This window comes from Pyrus communis, chromosome 5 (genome assembly GCF_041283825.1).
Source record: "Pyrus communis isolate YQ-2024b chromosome 5, ASM4128382v1, whole genome shotgun sequence".
Lineage (NCBI taxonomy): Eukaryota > Viridiplantae > Streptophyta > Magnoliopsida > Rosales > Rosaceae > Pyrus > Pyrus communis.
In genome coordinates, this window is record NC_142569.1 from 7,488,421 (window position 1) to 7,510,990 (window position 22,570).

A 22,570-nucleotide genomic window follows, 5' to 3' on the forward strand; every position below is an offset into this window, starting at 1 on the left:
ATAGAACAAAATTGACATAAATGTAGGAGGAACACAGTTGATTGCCTACATTGTCATCACATAACAATTACACCAATAACCACAGAACGTTCCACATTGCGGAGAGTTTTTTGGTTTTTTGATTCACAATATGGTATATCATTTGGTCTAGTTGTAAGCTCCAATGACACAAGCGCAAATGAATTATGTAACTTACTACCACGTTTTTAAATAGCTACTTTCCAAGCGTCATCAACACCAACAGTTTTAGCTACACACCCACACATGAAATGGAAATCCTACGATAGGGTTTAATATAAAATTGAGCTATAGAACTGATCACATTTGGAGAAACTTGAACCATTAAAAGCTATTATGCATTTAATATAAACACCACATTCACAAATGAGAAAGCACACAAGTGTAGTGTAATGTACTAAAGAATTACTTGAAGCGTTTTCTAAAAGTGTTTCTCGAGCGAGCAGAGCAACTTTAGCACCAACAACTTCAGCCACCTTCATCCCCCATCTTTAAAGAATTGGAATGTAAGCTGCACCAAAATGCACACATCAGATCAGAAACCAAATGGACCTTGGATTTTACCATATCCAAGTTAAAACATATAGAATTACTAAGATGGAACCAGCAATAATCCATTAAAAAGACCATCTTAAAAAGATCATCCCAAGAGTGCCATGAATAAAAGAAGCTATATAACTGGAGCATTTTCTTCAAAAAAATTAAAGCAAATCATTTACCACGGAGGAAATATTCAACTCGTCCAAAGTGTTTGTAAGGCCTTCTGTAGATAGAATAAACAAGGTTAGGTATGAACTATGAAAAAATTCTTGCTCCCAAAATAAAAAGAAACGAAATTACATTCAAACTAGCTAACCATTCCATGCCAGATGGCTATGAGCCCACAAGTAAAATAATTGCTAAAACTAACTTGGGAATTAAAACCCGTAACGGATAACTAGATTTCATAATTAGCAACACTTAAGAGTTCTTCCGAGTTTTGACCTTAATCTTAAGCTGGGATTTAAGTAGTCCACAAAAGAACTAAAATGGTTCCCAAAAAAAAAAAAAATGATCCAAGTTTACAGAAGACTAAATTCCAATTCGAATGCGCACCTCGTCGATGTCAACCTTATACGTTGTTACGTGTGGGTATTGCTCACTCAACTCCCCAATGATTGGAGATATGATCCTGCCTGCACAAGAAGATCACACCAAAGTAGCAATCATAAGTTCAAAGCACATTATTACGCCACATTTTCGTGCCAATGACTTCATTGCTTAAAAGAAAACGTCTTTCGAACTTACAAGGCCCGCGCCACATTGCAGTGAAATAGAAAAGTGCTGGCACAGCTCCATCTATATGAAATTTTATATATAAATCAGACAATTTGTATGAAAATATGACAAGTTTTCTCAAAACAAAAAAATTCCGAAACCCGGAAAAAACCCAAAAAAAAAAAAAAAAAAAAAAAAAAAAAAAAACCTTTAGCTTTGCTGACTGCGGTGCTAAATTCATCCTCCGACTTAATGACAACAGTATTAGAGGCACCTGAAATTCAATCAACAATTCAAGTTACTGAGCTATTCCCAAATCCAAAATTTAAAAATTGAAACTTTGAACAATGGCGACAACAATAACAGAAATATGGAGTACCAGAGCGCGAGGAGAGAGGTCGGAGTTGGAGAACGTGAGGGTTTGGGAAGTGATGGAGGGAATTGGAGACGGGTTTGGAGATGGAAGGAGATGCTGTGGGCGGCGGAGATGGTGCTGTGGGGATTGAAGAAGCCAGGGTTTGGAAAGAATTGGAAGGAAGGTTGTGACGATGAAGAAGCGCTGCGATTGCCGAGCAATTGCCGTGCCATGGCTACCCCTGAGTTCCTCACCATTTTTCTTCTATCGATTCGGTGCTTTGTTTGGGGTTGAAGGCAAAAATACAAGAAGAGCCCAAAACAATGAATATGTAAATGGGCCTTTTGGTGAAGGTATATAGGCCTAGTCCATGAGGCCCACACAGCGCATAAAGATTGTTTTACAAGCCATTTTAGGGAGTAGTCGAGTTCGAAATCTCGGGTTCAAGGTAAATGCTCTAAATAAACTGAGGCAACAAGTTTGTTGCCACACAAATATTGTCATGTGAAAACATGCTGCCACTATGGGCGTGGTCGGTACGTAGCCGGGACATAATGGGACGAGATGAAATGAGATGGAACGAAAGTTTTTTGTGCTACGTTTGGTATGCAGATCGGAGTAGAACGAACTACTTTTGTCCCACTATGTTGCATCTCACCCCACGTACCAAACGAGGCCTATGTGTGAAATGCATTTTTGATTATGTGTTTATTTTCTGAATTGTTCTCCAACATCACTTTCACCTCTTCTCCTAGCCATTGACGTGGTTTTACAGGTTTAGTTTCACTCTTTACATTCAAACTTTTTTTCCATGAAATCTAATTTCCATTAAACCCTACCTCATACTAGATGTCCATGAAATATGATGTAATTTGAATTGAAATGATGAATTTTAACCTCTATGTGATAGTCATGTGAGTTTATTTAACGGCGATTGGTCAAGATTTCTTTGAGAACAAGGTCTCCCCAGAAAACCCAATTCCTATTTTTCTCTATTCAGGTGACGACCTCACGGCGATTGGTCAAGATTTCTTTGAGAACGAATTTGAAAATTTGCCGTGGTTCGAATTCTCTTATATGGGTTCGGTCAGGACATTAATTTGGGTAGGTTCGAATGGGTGTTCTGCAATTTCTTCTGCAATTCGGTAGACTATGATTGAAGAATCTGAACATGATACGCAAGAAGCAAAAGATTTGATAGGATTTGAATGGAAGATGGATTTTGATGGATTCAAAGGTGGATGATATATATATACCAAATGCTGTCAAGAATCCTACCATCCCCCATCTGATTTCTTTTCACGCCCTCAAACAGAAAAGAACCTCCAACCCCTTCATCTTCATCTATACCTTCCTCTTCAGAACACATCCCATCGTCCTCGTCGACTTCGAATACATCGTCTTCATTGTCATCTATCATGGATTTTTATTTTTCAAATTCTACTCGTAAACAGCTATCGAGTTCTGGCAAGTTCTCTCTTTTCTCAGAAGAGGAACAGTCTTCCTCCATTTTTTGCCTTACCTGAGATCCGATGGTTCAATATTTTTTTAACATATCGCTGCAATCAGTTTTTTTCTCCCATGTTCTCCTCGCACGAAACTGATTTTCAATGGCAGATCAGTGAGTTCGTCGATGGGCCGAGCTTGGTTCCCAATAGCTATACTTTCTAGTTTTGGGGTAAACTCTGTGCTGCATGTGCAGAACTTGTTGATTCATATGTATTGTTGTTGTGGGGAAGTGGAGCTTGCTGGAAATTAATGAAATGTGGTTTCTAATGTTATGCTTGGTGGGTACTGGAAGGGCAGGAAGCTAGAGTGTGCATTGAAGTTTAGGAAAATGGTGAGCATGGGATTGAAAGGGTGCTTGCGGCTTGCGGCTTGTGGTCGGTCTGCTAGACTGAATGAAGGTTAGACAGAGGAGACCCATAACTGAACGCACATTGGGACATTGGAGTTGTTTGAGTCACAGCTGCATGATTTCATTAAAAATGATCCGACAGCTCTGCGTGTGATTTTCAATTTTTTCAAAATTCTAAGAAATTCATGGAAGAAATCCATATAAATCCACAAAAATCATAATGAAAATCCATATAAATCTTCTAAAATCCATAGAGAATTATAAAGTCTATTAAAGTTCTTTGAAGTCTAGCACTAAAAAAAATCCATTAAAATCCTCTATAATCCAAATTGACTACATCCCCCTAAGTTTCATCCCTGAGAGGAAAGAATCCAGATTTTCAACAGCCTAATACTCGAGAAAATTTTTCATCGTAACCGAAACACGAGTGGTTCACCACGTATTTTTATATAAGTGGTGAGATAATTTATTTTTTAAGTTATTAACTTTTTAACACACATATCTTATAATTTGTATAATGACACGTGATGTATTATCTCATTCTCGTGTTCTGATTACATTGAAAAATCTCTCCAAATACCCATATGTCACTCTATGGCCCCTCCAAAAATGTGACATGTGTCCACCCACTCACTAATCCTAACTCTGATAATTTTTGTGTTATCCTTAAACCTCTGTTATCTGCTAAACTTTTGGAAAAAGAAATTGCAGGTAAACCAAATGCACTTCAATTGCAAACAATATGAGCTACTTTAATAGAAAGACGGAACCCAAAAAAAGAAAGAAAAAGTAAATCAAAATCTTATTTCTTATCCTTTGTAATAAAAGAAAAAAAAAGTAATAATTCAATCATCAACTAACATACTATATAGTTTATAAAATTGGATCTAAATAGTTGATCTCTCTAGTATTACCCAATGAAATAGTGTCAATCTCAGCACCCTTTTCTCCGAGGACGGCTTTACAGCCCCACGTCGCTCTTTCCTTCTCTTCATTTCCACAAATTGTGAATTAGATTAAAATAAAAGCACTTTCATCTTCCGTTTAGACTCAACATGATCGATAGACATGGAGTTAAATTAGATTTTGGTTTCCAAATCGAATCAAATTACCTTTAGCTTTGCTGACTGCGGTGATAAATTTATCCTCCGACTTAATGACAACAATATTAGAGGCACCTGAAATTCAATCAACAATTCAAGTTACTGAGCTATTCCCAAACCCAAAATTTAAAAATTGAATCCTTGAACAATGGCGACAACAATAACATAAATATGGAGTACCTGAGGGCGAGGAGGAGAGAGGTCGGAGTTGCAGAAAGTGAGGGTTTGGGAAGTGGTGGAGGGAATTGGAGAGAAGGGTTTGGAGGTGGAAGGAGATGCTATGGGCGGCGGAGATGGTGCGGTGGGGATTGGAGAAGCCAGGGTTTGGAAAGAATTGGAAGGAAGGTTATGACGACGAAGAAGCGCTGCGCAGAACTTGCCATGGCTACTCCCGACTCCCTCGCCATTTAATTCTCTCGATTCGGTGCTTTGTTTGGGGCTTAAGGAAAAAAATACAAGAAGAGCCCAAAACAATTAATACGTAAATGGGCCAGTTGGTGAAGGTATATAGGCCTAGTCCATAAGGCCCACACAACGCATAAAGATTGTTTACAAGCCATATTCGGGAGTAGTTGAGCTCAAAGTCTCGGGTTCAAACAACTGCTCCAAATCAACTGCAGCGACAAGTTCGTTACCACGCAAATATTGTCATGTAAAAACAAGTTGACACTATGGGCGTGGTTGGTACATAGACGGGACGAGATGGAACAGAGGTTTATTTGTGCTACGTTTGGTATGCAGGCCGAAGTAGAACGAACTACTTTTGTCTTTCTGTATTCCGTTCCACCCCACGTACTAAACGAGGCCTATGTGTGAAATGCATTTTTGATTATGTGTTTATGCTCAGATTTCAATTTGAACTCATTTATTTCAGTTTAACTAATATGATATGTATGTTTTTATTTCAGTTTAATTAATATGGTACGTATGTTTTAATTCGTTATAACAATATTGGACTTTCCTGCCAATTAGCTAGTACCAGTAACTATACTTATTATAAGCCTTGTTGGAATCATTGCCAAATGTACACAATTTCAAAACACAAAATGCATCATAAAAAATAACGGTTACAGCAGAGTCACAACTTAAAGAGGAAAGCTTTTTCGCGCCTTTTGAACTCTAGTTGATCAAATATATGAAGTGTCTGGTGAGAGAACTTCTTCAAGTAAACAACTCTATAACTTCAGACCAATAACGCGACATTACATTATTGATGACTTAAAATGTTAAAGCAGTGATGTAACAAGATGTATGTAAATCTTTCTCTATCGTTTGCTGGGCCTAGGTGAATTTACCCAACTATCATATAGTGATGTCATGGTGGGCAGTGTTTTGGTTAAGTTGCTAACATTGAACGCTTTGGGTGGATATGACACAATCCTTAACCTCCTTACCCAATGTTTGTTAGGTTGGTTTGAGTTTTCTTAAGTTTTAACTTGCATATAGGCACACACGAAGTGTGTGTGAAATTTTTTTATTTTTGTTTTTGAAATAGAATGAGAGACGAAGAGAGTGATGGAGAATATGGTAGTGGGAAGGTTTTTCATTTTTATTTTTATTTTTATTTTTAATTGGAGATATGTTAGAATTACATGTAGGTGATGTTTTGAAAGAAAAAAAAAAGCAAAATTTGGTTGTGTGAAATTACATTTCAACCCATATTTCTTATTCATGTTCTATTTTAGTTAGAAGATTAAACTGGTAATTTCATAGGGCTTTGGTTGACAAGTGTATTTATCAAATATAGCAAAAAATTAACTCTTAATTTAAAAAATGTCACTTTATATAAAAACTTTCAAATATATCAAAAATTTCACTTAAATAGATACAAATGCCCTCAAATTTAACAATTAAATAAATTAAATTCTTTTTAGCTATTGTGGTCTCAAGCTCCGGTCCAACTTCACCTTCGCTTCTACACTCCACCACCACAGCCCTATCCCCTTCAACCCCCTCATCACCAACATTGAGCGCCACCGTGGTTACCGCAAGTGGGAGCAACAGAATTTCAATCATGCCTTCAACGCCTTTTTTTTTACCAATATCATTTTTAGTTTTAAATATAAAAATAGTTTTTAAAGTTAATCCACATGTCGTTATATGATTGTATTTGTGAGATCGACTTGGTGCCGCATCATCACACTAACAGAGCAATTAACAGATTTTTCACGAAAAAACTAAAATGATCACGATGAACAAATTCAAAGAAAGACTAAAATGATTAACGATAAACAAATTCAAGAACACTACTATTGATTATCATTAATTGTTAAGGACCAGATTAAAGAGTTATGTCAATATTACGAATCATTTTGGCTAAAAAGCCTTTAATTTATTTGATTGTTAAATTTGAGGATATTTGTGTCTATTTATGTGAAAATTTGGATATATTTGAAAGATTTTATAAAAAAATTAACATTTTTGAAATTAAGGGTTAATTTTTTACTATATTTGATAAATACTCGGTTGACAATGAGTGTTTTATTAGTAGAGATAAGACTTGTGACATATATTGTTAGGAGCATGTGAAGAAGTTCATAAAAAGGAGTCCCCCATTAAATATAATTAGTATTGTTGAAAAGTCTCATGGGCAATGAATGCCCACAGTTTCATTAGTAGAATTCTTCAGCATGGGCAGAAGTTTTCAATGCCCATGCAAAGTGAAAGTGGAAAATGAATTGTATTGTCAGAGGACGCGTTATAAGTTTCAACATGCAGTTAATGCATCAGTTTGGACTTGCTCTATAAATAGAGCACTCCATATGTTTTCATGTTACAGAAAATATAAGAAGAAAGAAAACTAGAGAAAAATATCAGTAACATCATCTATTCCTCTGCCTTTTATTTGTTATCTGCCTGTGCTATAATTTTAGTGTGGCATTTTACATCTACCTTGCACCTACCATTAAAAGGTTATCTCTCAAACTTTAACCCTTTTATAACATGTTATCAGCACGAGTCTCTAAATATAATTATTCTCTTATCTCTTTTCGCCGAACGAACGAAAGAAAGAAAAAAATGTTTCCTTTAAGGTTTTTACTGTTCATCTTCTTCCTCTGCCTCAACTGCGCCATATACCCTCGCGATGAATTGTTTGCTCCGTGCCTGCTCTTAGTCCTCCAACTAACGGTTACATACATCTTTGATTACTTGTTTGGTGTAGAGATTGATTACTAACCCAGTATTTATTTATGTTAATTCTACTGCAATCCAAGATGGTGCGGTACAATCGCCCATCTTGAACTGCAAATTTATTCTTATTGCGATCCAAGACGGTGCGGTATCATCGCCTATCTTGGACTGCAGATTTAATTTTACTGCAAATTTTAGGTGGAGCGGTATAATCGCCCACCCTACCCTGCATATATAAATTTACCTGCTGTTTAATTTCATTGCAATTTTAGGTGGTGCGGTATAATCGCCCACACTGCTCTGCATATTTAATTTTCCTGTTACTTGAGTGGTGCGGAATAATCGCCCATTCTATATTACATTATTTCAATGAGAATGGTGCGGTACAATCGCCCTTCTCATTCACCCTGAAAATCTCGAGCCAGAAGTTTCGAGTGCTTATCATTTTGGCCTGAAGATCAAAATGAAAAATTTGTAAGAACCAGAAGTTCTAACATCATATTCCTCCAGGAATACATATTATTGCAAGTTCTTACACATCTCATTTTCTTTTAGAAAAGAAAATGGCGAACTTGGCAAAGCTTGAATTTGCTGCCCTGGATATTACCGGGAAGAATTACCTGACCTGGGTACTGGATACCAAGATCCATCTGGAAGCAGGGAATCTTGGAGATACCATCAGGGAAGAGAGCAACTCATCCTCTCAAGATCGGGCAAAGGCCATGATTTTCATTCGCCGCCATCTTGATGAGGCACTAAAGAGCGAATACTTAACGGTTGAAGATCCGTTAGCTTTCTGGAATGCCTTGAGAAACAGATACAATCACCAGACAACGGTGATTCTTCCAAGGGCCCGCTATGAGTGGAGTTATCTGAAGATCCAAGACTTCAAGTCAGTGGCAGAATACAATTCTGCATTGTTCAGAATTACCTCTCAGATGAAGCTCTGTGGGGATATTATTACTGAGGAGCATATGCTGGAAAAGACTCTCAGCACATTTCATGCCTCCAACGTGCTCCTGCAGCAGCAGTATAGAGCGCGAGGCTACACTGAGTACAACCAGCTGATATCTGTGCTCTTAGTAGTTGAACAGAATGATGAGCTCCTGATGAAAAACCATCATTCCCGACCTACTGGATCTGCACCATTCCCAGAAGTGAATGTTGCTTCCCTCGAAGTGAACGCCACATCCTCTGGTGGTGATAATCATAAACGAGGACGTGGCCACAAGCGAGGTCGATGGAATAGGAAAGGCAAGAACCATGGAGTTCAGTTTCACAACCAGGTTCCGAGGCATAATTCAGGCCCGAGCTTCAAAAATGCGAATCGCCACAAAGGCAAAACTCATATGAACAATGCTCCTAGAAACTCTGAAGGAGCCTGCCATAGGTGTGGTGGCAATGGGCATTGGGCGCGTACTTGTCGTACCCCAAAACATCTAATGGATCTGTATCAAGCCTCCCTCAAGGAGAAGGGTGTCGAGACCAACTTTCTCGACCAGGCTAGACCAATGGATATACCTGATCCAGTGTTTGACTTATCAGGGCAGTTGAACACAACTCATCTAGATGTTCCAGACTTTATTGTGGAAAGGGGAAATGAAGTATACCGGTCCGATTGAATCATTAATGTACTTTTATTATGCTGAACTTGTAGTATTTTCAGATTCAATAAAAGTGGCATGTAAATTTCTTGTTATAACTTGCTTTTAACTCTGATTCTCTTACTCAAAGAGCATGGATAAAAATTGTGGTTATTCTCAGAACATGAGAAATGGCGGAGATATTTGTCTTGCAGACAGTGCAACCACACATACAATACTTCGTGATCGAAAGTATTTCTCAAGCTTAAGACTTACAAGAGTAGTGGTAACAACAATATCAGGACCTTCAGATGTAATTCAAGGTTCAGGGCAAGCCCAGATTATGTTACCAAATGGAACAATATTGTCCATACAGAATGCATTGTATGCTACTCGATCTACTCGAAATTTGTTGAGTTTCAAAGACATACGTTTAAATGGATACCACATTGAAACAAAAAGCGCAGAAAATGTGGAGTATCTATGCATTACCTCCAATGATACCCAGAAACGTATATTGGAGAAGTTGCGTGGTATGTCGAGTGGATTGTATTATACATACATAAGGACAATTGAATCACATACTGTCATGAACCAGAAGTTCATTGATTCAAAAGTTTACATGCTTTGGCATGACCGTCTGGGTCATCCAGGATCTACCATGATGCGTAGGATCATTACCAACTCTAATGGACATCCATTAGTGAGCAGACACATTGCTGCCTCAAATGATAACCTTTGCAAAGCTTGTTCTCAAGGGAAGTTGGTAATTAGACCATCACAACTAAAGGTTGATGCTGAATCCCCATCATTTTTGCAAAGAATTCAAGAGGATATTTGTGGGCCTATTCAACCATCATGTGGACCATTTCGATATTTTATGGTTTTGGTTGATGCATCTACCCGATGGTCACATGTTTGTCTCTTGTCTACTCGGAATGTAGCCTTTGCGAGACTTCTTGCTCAAATAATTAAGTTACGAGCACAGTTCCCAGATTATCCCATTAAGTCAATCCGACTTGATAATGTTGGTGAATTTACGTCTCAAACCTTTGATGATTATTGCATGACATTGGGCATTGATGTCGAACACCCTGTTCCTCATGTCCATACTCAAAATGGTTTAGCAGAAGCATTGATCAAGCAGCTTCAGTTAATAGCTCGCACTCTGCTTATGAAAACCAAATTGCTAGTCTCTGCATGGGGAAATGCCATCTTACAGGCTGCATCATTGGTTCGATTAAGACCTATAGCCAACCATCAATACTCTTCAGTACAACTCGTGTTTGGACATCAGCCAAACATTTCCCATTTACGAGTTTTTGGTTGTGTTGTTTATGTGCCTATTGCACCGCCGCAACGCACTAAAATGGGACCTCAGCGTAGACTGGGAATTTACGTGGGTTTTGATTCACCATCTATCATTAGATATTTGGAACCCTTGACAGGTGATATGTTTACAGCTCGTTTTGCTGATTGTCACTTTGATGAGATAATTTTCCCGTCGTTAGGGGGAGAAAAGACCGTTCCAGAAGAACGGAAAGAGCTGACATGGGTTGTTCCCACCTTGTCTCATTTTGATCCTCGCAGCATTCAATGTGAAAATGAAGTGAGAATGATCGTTCATCTTCAAAGCATTGCCAATCAAATGCCAGATGCATTTAATGATGCTATGAAAGTGATAAAATCACATATACCAGCTGCAAATGAACCTGCAATAATTGATGTCCCTGTTGGACAAAATAAAGTGGCAGCGAATGATTCATCTGGTGCACGCCTGAAGCGTGGTAGACCCCCAGGTTCAAAAGATTCAGCCCCTCGAAAGAGAAAGTCGAGGGCACAACTGAATCCAAATGAAGTCATTCAGGAAGAGAAAATGAATGATACATCCACAATTCATAATTCTGGACTTCCAGAAAAAGAAAATGTCATTGATGAGACATCTGTCCCTGAAGAGACAGAAGTACATGAAAGCAAAGAAATCTCCATAAATTATGCATGTACAAATGAATTGTGGGATCGGAATGAAATAATCATCGATGATATGTTTGCATTTGCAGTAGCCACTGAAATCATCTTAAGTAATGATATTGAGCCCCGCTCTGTTGATGAATGCAAACAGAGACAGGATTGGCCTAAGTGGAAAGATGCAATCCAGGCAGAATTAAATTCCTTGGAAAAGCGGAATGTTTTTGGACCAGTAGTCCAAACCCCGCCTAGTGTAAACCCCGTGGGTTACAAATGGGTATTCACAAGGAAACGCAATGAGAAAAACGAGATCGCAAGATACAAAGCACGACTCGTTGCACAAGGTTTTTCTCAAAGACCTGGAATTGATTATGAGGAGACATACTCTCCTGTAATGGACGTAATTACGTTCCGTTACTTAATAAGTTTAGTGGTTTCAGAAAGACTTGACATGTGACTTATAGATGTCATCACTGCGTATCTATATGGAGAATTAGATACTGACATCTATATGAAAGTCCTAGAAGGACTTAAGTTGCCTGAAACAAGTAATAAACCACGAGGTATGCTCTCGATCAAATTAAGGCGATCATTGTATGGTCTGAAGCAATCTGGACGAATATGGTATAATCGTCTCAGTGAGTATTTGATCAAAGAAGGGTATATCAACAATGTTATTTGCCCTTGTGTGTTCATTAAGAAATCCAATTCTGGATTCGCTATAGTGGCAGTATATGTTGATGATATGAATCTAGTTGGGACTCCTGAAGAGCTCAATAAAACTGTTGAATATCTGAAAAGCGAAATTTGAAATGAAAAACCTTGGGAAAACAAAATATTGTCTCGGCCTGCAGATCGAGCATTGTGCTAGTGAAATTTTGGTCCACCAATCAGCTTACATTGAAAAAATTCTGAAGCGATTTGGTATGGACAAGGCTTATCCACTAAGCTCGCCAATGGTCGTTCGTTCTTTGGACATTAAGAAAGATCCATTTCGGCCAAAAGAAGATGATGAGCTGGTCCTTGGTCCAGAAGTACCATATCTGAGTGCAGTAGGTGCTTTGTTGTATTTAGCACAATGTACTAGACCAGATATAGCCTTTTCAGTTAATTTGTTAGCAAGGTATAGCTCTGCTCCAACAATTCGTCATTGGAAGGGTATCAAAGATGTATTGTGATACCTTCGTGGGACAACAGACATGGGTCTCTTCTACTCAAAGAACTCCACAGATGACCAGGTCCTTGTTGGATATGCAGATGCTGGTTTCCTCTCTGATCCGCATAAAGCCCGCTCACAAACTGGATATGTGTTTAAGAATGGAGATACAACAATCTCATGGCGCTCAACCAAGCAAACATTAGTTGCTACATTTTCAAATCATTCAGAAATACTTGCTTTACATGAAGCAAGTCGTGAATGTTCTTGGTTAAGATCAATGATCCATCATATTCGGAATTCATGCGGTCTAGCTTCGAAGACAGACAACCCAACTGTCATCCATGAAGATAATGCAGCCTGTGTTGCCCAAATGAAGGAATGATTCATCAAGGGCGATAAGACTAAACACATATCTCCAAAGTTTTTCAGTGCTCATGAGCTTCAGAAGGCTAAAGTTATTGAAGTCAGACAAATCCGTTCAAATAAAAATCTGGCAGACTTGTTCACCAAATCTCTACCAAAGTGCACATTTCAGAAGTTAGTGCAAGGCATCGGATTACGTCGACTTACCAAACAGCTAAATTTGGAGAATGCGGAATCAGGGGGAGATACATATCAGAGGGAGCATCCCTGATACATGCTTGTGTTGGAAATGTGCCCTAAAACCAATCATATGATGATACTTTACGGACATTTCAAACTAATGTAGTTTAAATGTAAAGGGCAAAGATTATTGTTTGAGCCGTCTCATATAAATGTTATATGCTTAAACGATAAGTCCAAGGAATATGTGATTGGAAGAATGCGATCTAAAGAAGTTAGATTCATGAGACCATTCTTTCGTTGACACATCCTAAACGTTCCTGATCATAGGATTGTCAATTGGGCATTGACAGTCCGTTAAGATCAGTACGTGCTATGTCTTCTCTCAGGGAGAGTGACTAGTCTCGAGTCATTGGTGTGTGTGACATCAAGACAAGTACGTAGGTGCTCAATAGAGAATGAGTTCACTGAACACGATCAACGAAGAGTTCTCATATTCATGTCACATGAGAACTCATGTTTGGGATAATGCAAATTAGTCTTTTGACCTGAGGCATCACAGTTGTCTTGTGGTTAGGTCCTTAATCTTTGATTATGTCAAAGTCACTCCATCAGGAGGGTGTCCACGACATCGTTGGGGTTAAGCCACTTAGCCATGGAGGCAAGTGAATGCGCAACAAGGGATCTCTAACCTTCAAACTGTTTGAGGGAGAATACTCTATGATATGATTTAGAATCTCTGGCCAGAGTATGAATGAGATGTTGGAATGCGTTCCAGATCACATTCAAGGTAATCATATAAGCACAAGACTCACATTGGATAGTAGACATGAATAAACTATCAAACCAAACAATGTGGTCAAGAGTATTGTATTAGAGAAAGACCGTATTGCATTTGTAATCCTAAAACTGAATAGGTTCTCCACCTCTTCTGATTAGCTTGGGTAACCATGACATGCTGCTAGGCGTCAACCATGGTTTGTGGAAGCCCTAAAAGTGTATTATCACTAACGGGAGAATTGAAAGTAAGTTCCAATTCACAATCGATTTGAAAGAGTTTGAATCGCCCACTGCCTCGCTAAAAGGAACCTAATGGATCGTACACCGTGTAAGGTAAAGATTGAAGATTCAACGGAGATGAGTAAGAATAATTAAATGGTTTAATTATTTATGGCAAGGATTAATTAATATGTTAATTAATCAAACAAATAAGTTCGTTAAAGACCTCGGGATAGTTTTGGACCTTAAGGCCCAATGGGCTTCGAACGTCAAGTCCATTGACTTAAGTTGTATGACAACTTAATGAATAATGATTCACAAAGGCCCAAATAGCCCAATAAATCCCCTTAAATTCGGCCATTTAGAGGAGGGTAGTGAACTTGGCTTAATTGCAAGTTTGCCACTCCATTGTGAGGTGGTATAAAGACATCTTTATAGCCATTTCATCCTAAGGGTTTTCTAAGGAGTAAAGATGAGAACAAACTCTCATTTCTCTCTAGAAATGGCCGGCCACCTTGAGTAAAAACATCTAGCAATCTTACTTCCTCAAGGTCACTCATTTCTTCTCCAATCTTACCTTGGTGTGGAGACTTAGAGGTTCTCAATTTTGGGAACTTGGAGAAACCTTTTCATTCATCCAAATCCATGGATCTAAGATGCAAGGAATGAAGGCCCTCTCTTTGGGTGATTAGCCTTTGCTTATGCAAAGAGGAATCTACAAAAGTATTGATTTCTCAACTCACTTTGTTTTTGAGTTGAGTCTTGGTTCACCTATCTACTAGGCTTTGAAGTTCATGGGTTAAGTTTTGTTTTTGAGTGCATATAAACATGATTCCGCCTTTTAATTGTTAATTGCATGTTGTTGATGTTGCTCAAATGAACTTGTTTTTCACAAATTTTCCTTCAGCTTGTTGTACTCTTTTTCCTTCGATTAGGATTTTTCCCACTGGGTTTTTCCTATCAAGGTTTTAACGAGGCAACATAAGCATACTTGACACTATATCAACGATCCAGGAAAAGTTGTACTCTTTTTCCTTCGCTATGGTTTTTTCCCACTGGGTTTTTCCAAGCAAGGTTTTAACGAGGCAACTCATGTTGATATGTGGGCATCCAAGGGGGAGTGTTGAAAAGTCTCATGGGCAATGAATGCCCACAGTTTCATTAGTAGAATTCTTCAGCATGGGCAGAAGTTTTTAATGCCCATGCAAAGTGAAAGTGGAAAATGAATTGTATTGTCAGAGGACGCGTTATAAGTTTCAACATGCAGTTAATGCATCAGTTTGGAGTTGCTCTATAAATAGAGCACTCCATATGTTTTCATGTTACAGAAAATATAAGAAGAAAGAAAACTAGAGAAAAATATCAGTAACATCATCTATTCCTCTGCCTTTTATTGTTATCTGCCTGTGCTATAATTTTAGTGTGGCATTTTACATCTACCTTGCACCTACCATTAAAAGGTTATCTCTCAAACTTTAACCCTTTTATAACAAGTATGTAAAAGTTCCCACATCTGCAAATTTAGTCTTCCATTATTAAAACCATAAATGATTTTTTGGTTAGTGTCTTTGGCAACTACTAACCTTTTCACTTTTCCCTTGTCAAACAATTAGGTATGTTGTTAACTTATTTCTCCATACTATGAATTAGGGTGGTTGACTACATAGAATCACATAGGCTTAACTAACTAATTTTGAATTAGTTAGTACCGATTTTGGTCGTTTTATTTATTGGACAGAAATCTTAAAATAATAAATCTCTGCTGCTTTGCCATCAGATTTCGTTTTTCGCCATCAAATCTTGGTATTCCGGTTCTCGCGAACACAAGGATTGGAGCATGATTGTACAGTGACATAATAATTTTAAATGTTTAGCCAGCTAGTTAGGCCATCTTCAACCGAAGGATCTAGAGGGCCAGAAGGCCGAAAATAGCCCGAAAACCATCTCCAACCAAGGGCTAGGCCAGATGGCTGTGGAATCTAAGAGGGCCCCACGGAATCGGAGTGGGCTAGAGGGCTGGAGGGCTGGCTGCATGCAACCAACCAGACAGCCCGGGGCTGGCCAGAAAATATAGCTTTCCTGTCGGTTATAATCGACAGGAATATATTTATATTAAAAATTAAATGTATTATTGTCAGTTATAACCGATAGGATTGCTTAAAAAAAATTTGAATACAACAGCTAGTCAACTAGCCGTTGTATTCAATTTTTTATTTTTTTTATTTTTGGTTTTTTGGGCCAATTTTTTTTTTTTAAATTCTTAAAAATTCTAATTTTTTTTCTTATAAATACCTAAACCATTCATTAAATTTAAATTCTAATTTTTTTGGGCCAATTATCGTTGTAGTTTTTAAATTTAAGTTGTTGGATTTGAATTTAAGTTGTAGTTTTTAAATTTAAATAATAAATTATGTTTGGCCCTATGGCCCTTTAGCTCTCTGTTGGAGACGGTTTTTTGTGGCAGTGCTAAAACGAGCCCTCTGGTCCTCGATTGGAGATGAAGGCAAATATGGCCCTATACTGTTCATTAAAATATTAATATCTTAGAGAATCTTGGAGGGCCAGAGGGCTAAAACGAGCCATCTGGCCAGTCCTCGGTTGGAGATGGTCTTAGCTTCTTTTTCCTCCTTGCTAAATATTGTTGGAGGTTTTGAGACTGAAAGTCCCACATCGGGGCAAAGCATGGTTCACAATGACCTTTATATAGGTCTGTAACCCTACTTCCCCACCCTACCTTGTATTACCACCCCTCAAAAAAGTTAGAAAAAATTAAAACACTCTTTTTCCACCCACCTATATTCCTAAAATGTCCGTTACATATTCTACTATTTTACAGAAATTGAAAGAAATAAACTAAAAAAAGAACTCAACCCAACCACCATCACCCAACCCCTTACAACACAACGCAACTCGACAGCAACCTCTCGATCTTCATTTTTTCAAACAAGTCCAAAGCCTCATTCTCAAAGAAAGTGCAGAAATCATCGCATTCCAAGTACACATTTTTTTAACTACCATTTGCTGGAACACGTATCCAGCGCTATCCAAACAACCAGTCTTCCTGTAAAGATCCACCAACGCAGTCCCCAAAAACGCATTCAATTCAATCTCATTCCAAATAACATGCCCTATGGATTTGCTTTCTCCAATAAATAGATCCCAATAAATAGATCTCCAATAAATAGATCCCAACCCATCCTAATAGAAAAACAAAACAATATGACTTCAGTATCAAAAATTTTATAGTTGACACCAATGACGGTGTTACAAAGGTTAAAGGCACTAAAATTAGACAATATTGACACATAGGTTTACAAAGCCACTGATAAGAAATGGTACCCTATAGCACATTTGCTTGTAGTGAACATTGAATGGATGATAGCCATATACATATTTTGTATTATGCTATCAATAATTAGTAGAAATAAAAAAACATTAGTTTTTATTAATTCCAAGTTTTTACACATGAGAAAATCAGAATACATAAAGTTGCTTGTGGAAACATCTATTGAAGGATGGATACAATTCCTTTATTTATTACATAAATTGCAAGTGCCAAAAATACAACGTATAAAGGGGAAAACATCATATATACATAGTACTATCAAACTTCAGAAAAAATTCTTTTGAAACAAGCCACTTTCAATGCAATTGCTAGTGCTACCTTATCTTTGATGTTGTCAAAGAATTGAAAATAGGCATATCTCCACGATGTCCTTAAGATCAATGTGCCGCAAATGCCCCAAAAACCTACTATGAAGCCAAGTACCACACTGACATAGAACCACAACTTATCATGATTTCCATCTTCATTCTTGTTATTTGCATCCTTAGCTGGGAAAGTGTCATCTCCAGGGCAATTAGTTGGGAGAGGAATGCCACATAGCGATGGATTGTTCATATAAATGGACAAATCATTGAGTGTTTGAAGCTGGCTTCCAGAAGGAATTCTTCCAGTCAAGTTGTTATAAGACAAGTTCAAGTGGGACAAAGAGGTTAAAAATGAAAAGCTTTGAGGAATATGTCCTGAAAGGTGGTTGTGCGAGAAATCAAGAGTTTCGAGCAAATGCAAGTTTCCGATCTTGGAGGGGATCTTTCCAGTCAATTGATTCATGGACAAATTCAGGGTGCCCAACAGGAAGAGGTTGCTTATTTCTTCAGGAATCTCACCTTGTAAATTATTTGATGAAAGATCAATGCTCTTTACAAGTTGTAGAGTCTTGTTGTATACAAGCTCCGCTCCTTTTAGTGTCAGTGTGGCTTGCTCAAACATCATACGGAAGGCATTAGAATTATTGTTGACCAGCGAAGTTAAATTATCCAAACACTTGGGAATAGTACCTGAAAGGCTGTTGTGACTAAGATCGAGGATGTGAAGGTTCCGAAGATTGCACAGTTGTTGGGGAATATGTCCTGTAAAAACGTTGGATCGTAATTGTAGCCTATACAACAAGGATACATTTGATCCTCCTATCCATAGAGGTATGTTCCCAAATAAATTGTTGTGTCCAAGATCAAGACCCTTTAAACCAGAACAATTTTGTAAGGAATCAGGAATTTCACCGCCAAATTTATTGTTGTTGAGCTGTAATACTAGCAGTGAACTTAACATCCCCAATGAAGTGGGAATATTGCCAGAGAGATTGTTGTGACCAACATCTAGAAAATCCATATAACTCCCCACACTCCATGCACGAGGCATTTCCCCAGAAAATTGATTGCTCCTTATGGACAAGTATCCCAAGTTTTGCATGTTGCAGATGGAGGAAGGAATAGTGCCATTCAAATGATTCTCAGAAAGAGACAAAATTGCCAAATTGGGCATCATTTGGTCAATATTGGAGGGAATTGGCCCGGAGAATAGATTGCTTTGAAGATAAAGGGTATAGACATTAGGGAACCGCCAAAGTGGGAGTGGGCCCTCCAACTGATTATGACTCAAATCAATATTATCTAAATTTGGAAATTTCAAACGGGATGGAAAGTTTCCACGTAATTGGTTGTTAGATAAATCCAAATTTTTGAGTTGGGAAGACATCTTCAACAACCATTCCTCTAGTATCGAATCTTCAGAGATTCCAATACCACTAAGAGTGATGTCGATCAGTTCAGTTTGAGATTGAAGCCATACCCAAAAACCAGGACCTACCTGACAGTTTATGATCGCAATTGATAGGAGCTTGAAAGGAGGAACCCAAACAGAAGCCACGTCAAAAATGAGGGACATGGGTGGGTCTGTGACTTGAATTCCTACTTGAAAATCTTGTAATCTCGTGAGGTTTCTGAAATGGACTTCCGTTAGAGTACCTTCCCATGAATTATAAGACAAATCGAGGTGAACTAGCTCATAGAGTTGTCCCAAACATTTTGGAATGTAGCCATTCATCTTATTAGAATAGAGGTACAATGATTTCAAGGATGACAAGTTTCCGATGGAATCTGGAATTGAGCCCACCAAAGAGTTTCCACCAAGGTTGAGATCCTGCAAATTCTTTAACATTCCTATGGAGGCCGGCAGTTGGCTTTCTAGCTCACAATAAGACAAATCTAGCGACTCCAATGAATTATTTGGACAATTTGAGACGCTCCTCCAAAACTCTTCAATCCCCCCACCATCAAACTTGTTGTCAGAAAGGCTTAGGACCTTTAGCTTGCACAAATTTCCAATGACTTTCGGAATTTGACCTTTTAAGCTTGTTCCAGATAAATCAAGGTGTTCTAGAGATTTGAAGTTTGCAAATTCATTTGGAAAAGGACTACTGAAATTATTCGACGATAGATCAAGTGTCATGAGGCTGCTAAGATTAAAAACCCAATTGGGAAATGAAGAACATTTAATACTGTTATTCGACATATGAAGGACCAAAAGTGATGTCAAGTTAATCCTTTGGAGTGAGAGTGGAATGCTTTCAATTTGACACGAAGATAAGTGTAACTCTAACAATGAAGGAAGCATGTTAATATCATATGCCCAACTGGCTCCTGTGCGGCTAAGGTCCACGTAATTGAGATTAAGGTATTTTAGGGAAGAGAGGTGAGAAAGCCAAGTCAAGTTTCTGGAAGACAAGTGGAAATTCATCCCGAGATCAAGACTATTCAGGCTTGACAGGTTACCAAGAGAGGGGGGAATCTCTCCCCCAAATGATGCAAAGGAGAGATTGAGATATTGCAAACTTTTAAGCTCCCCAAAGAACATCGGAATGCGAATGCCTTGAAACTTATTGTAGCTGAGGTCCAGGTATTTTAAATGTTTCAAGCTCAACAAAGAAGCATTTATCTTACCTCCCAAGAGAGACCTTTCATAAGCCGACTTGTCCCACTCGGCATAAGAATGGGAATCTGGATACGGATTCCGGAGGTCCATCTTCACAACATGGTCGGTGCTGTTGTTGCATGAAATTCCTTCCCATTGACAGCAATCATGACCCACCCAAGAAGAAAGCCTACCAGAATGATCAGCAAGATGTTGTTTAAAGCTGACAAGTGCTCGCCTTTCTTCCTCAATGCATAATGGTTTCACAGTGCTGGTGCTCGGAACTCCGATATCACCCAAGCAGATTATGGCAGTGGGTAGATACGTAGATGCCAAAAGCAAAATGAGAAAAGAGAGAGAAATATTGAGGGGATTGAAGAAGGTGTTTGCAAGCAAGGTATCCATAGGAGAAATCAGTATATATATTCCCCAGTTGGTTGCAGATGAACACAACAAGTGAACTCTAACTCATATATATAACAAAGCAATGAGAGCTTAAAAGAAAATAGTGCTACGCAGCGTGCATCAACTCGATTGAGTTTCACGCGTTTACATTCGTATTCACACCATGAAATTGCAAGGAAGGAGAGATCGAGTGGGGAGGGGGACTACTTGACAAGGACACAAATGCTCCTGCCTACTTTTAAGTCAACTTCTAATTTCTAAGTCAATCTCAGAAAAGTATACAAGTTCACAATTTTAGACATTTCCCTGTTCAAAGTGTTCAAAGTATCAAACACGTTTGAATAATCTCGTTTGTTAATTTTAGGGAACAAAAATGATAAAAAAAATTATAATGTGTTTGGATTTTTTATGGCTAAATTATATTACAAAAAATGATAAAAAAAAATTATAATGTGTTTGGATTTTTTATGGCTAAATTATATTTTAACATCATCATATTTTTATGGCTAAATTATATTTTAAGTCTACTTCTAAGTCAATCTCATAATTTCTTTCTGTGGAAAAGTATGAAAGTTCACAATTTTAGACTTGTTCGCCGACATAAAGTTGGACATTTCCTTGTTTAAAGTGTTCAAAGTATCAGACACGTTTGTAACACCATCGTATCAATTTCATCTTCCTAATCAATCAACAAGTGTAGTCAATGAGATGTGCTACAATAATACGTCAACCACGGAGTTGTTGCGGTTGTAGCTCCCAGGACATATAGTAACTCAGAAATTGTTGTTTTAATAATTTTCTTTCATAATATTACACGAGGTCACAAGTTTGAATCATTTTGTCCGTTATCAAGACAAGAACTTAGGACTTGACTATACTGTTTTCCAATACTAGGTCGTATTTCCCAAACTTCCAAAAGTGTTTCTCAAGCGAGCAACATTAGCACCAACAACTTGAGCCACCTTCTTCCCGTCTTTAAAGAATTGGAATGTAGGCTGCACCAAAACGCACACAACAGATCAGAAACCAAATGGACCTTGGATTTTACCATATTCAAGTTAGAACATATAGAATTACTATGACGGAACCAGCAATAACCCATCTATATGAAATTTTATACTTAAATAGATAAGTTGTATGAAAATATGGCAAGTTTTCTCAAAACAAAAAGATTTTGAAAACCAGAAAAAACCCAAAAAAAAAAAAAAATTACCTTTAGCTTTGCTGACTGCGGTGCTAAATTGATCCTCCGACTTAATGATTGACAACAATATTAGAGGCACCTGAAATTCAATCAACAATTCAAGTTATTGAGCCATTCCCAAACCCAAAATTTAAAAATTGAAACTTTGAACAATGGCGACAACAATAACAGAAATATGGAGTACCTGAGGGCGAGGAGAGAGGTCGGACTTGCAGAAAGTGAGGGTTTGGGAAGTGGTGGAGGGAATTGGAGAAGGGTTTGGAGGTGGAAGGAGATGCTGTGGGCGGCGGAGATGCTGTGGGCGGCGGAGATGCTGCGGTGGGGATTGAAGAAGCCAGGGTTTGGAAAGAATTGGAAGGAAGGTTGTGACGATGAAGAAGCGCTGCGCAGAACTTGCTGCGATTGCCGATTCGGTGATGTTGTTTGGGCCTAGTCCATAAGGCAAAAATACAAGAAGAGCCCAAAACAATTATTACGTATATGCGCCAGTTGGTGAAGGTATATAGGCCTAGTCCATAAGGCCCACACAACGCATAAAGATTGTTTTATAAGCCATATTAGGGAGTGGTCGAGCTCAAAATCCCGGGTTCAAGGTAAATGCTCTAAATCAACTGCAGCGACAAATTCGTTGCCACGCAAATATTGTCGTGTGAAAACATGTTGACATGATGGGCGTGGTTGGTACGTAGACGGGACAGAAAGAGACGAGATGGAAAGGAGGTTTTTTGTGCTA

At 38.2% G+C, this 22,570-nt stretch overlaps 2 protein-coding genes, 1 long non-coding RNA gene and 1 pseudogene across 4 annotated transcripts; 1 reads left to right on the top strand and 3 right to left on the bottom strand.

Moving 5' to 3' along the window:
* Positions 1-315: 315 nt before the first annotated feature.
* On the bottom strand, positions 316-1,925 carry LOC137724244 (thioredoxin O1, mitochondrial-like; annotated as a pseudogene). Its single transcript, XR_015962455.1, has 5 exons — positions 1,655-1,925; positions 1,484-1,549; positions 1,306-1,356; positions 1,114-1,193; positions 316-781 (listed from the first exon to the last, which is right to left on the bottom strand). The product of XR_015962455.1 is annotated as a thioredoxin O1, mitochondrial-like (transcript).
* Positions 1,926-7,689: 5,764 nt separating this feature from the next.
* Positions 7,690-9,425, top strand: LOC148696663 (uncharacterized). Its single transcript, XM_088693247.1, has one exon. The coding sequence runs from the start codon at positions 8,287-8,289 to the stop codon at positions 9,343-9,345; it is 1,059 nt and encodes a 352-aa protein (XP_088549373.1). The 5' UTR covers positions 7,690-8,286; the 3' UTR covers positions 9,346-9,425.
* An 8,154-nt stretch (positions 9,426-17,579) lies between these two features.
* On the bottom strand, positions 17,580-20,747 carry LOC148696664 (receptor-like protein EIX2). The gene has a single exon (XM_088694028.1). The coding sequence runs from the start codon at positions 20,631-20,633 to the stop codon at positions 17,580-17,582; it is 3,054 nt and encodes a 1,017-aa protein (XP_088550154.1). The 5' UTR covers positions 20,634-20,747.
* A 666-nt stretch (positions 20,748-21,413) lies between these two features.
* LOC148696665 (uncharacterized) lies at positions 21,414-22,333 on the bottom strand. Its single transcript, XR_015962003.1, has 3 exons — positions 22,022-22,333; positions 21,847-21,916; positions 21,414-21,628 (listed from the first exon to the last, which is right to left on the bottom strand). It is a non-coding gene; the product is annotated as an uncharacterized LOC148696665 (long non-coding RNA).
* Positions 22,334-22,570: the final 237 nt, after the last annotated feature.

What these genes read in the sequence shown, in the direction of transcription:
- LOC148696664 (XM_088694028.1), bottom strand. Translation starts at nt 20,633, where the DNA reads ATGGATACCTTGCTTGCAAACACCTTCTTCAATCCCCTCAATATTTCT.
- LOC148696663 (XM_088693247.1), top strand. Translation starts at nt 8,287, where the DNA reads ATGGCGAACTTGGCAAAGCTTGAATTTGCTGCCCTGGATATTACCGGG.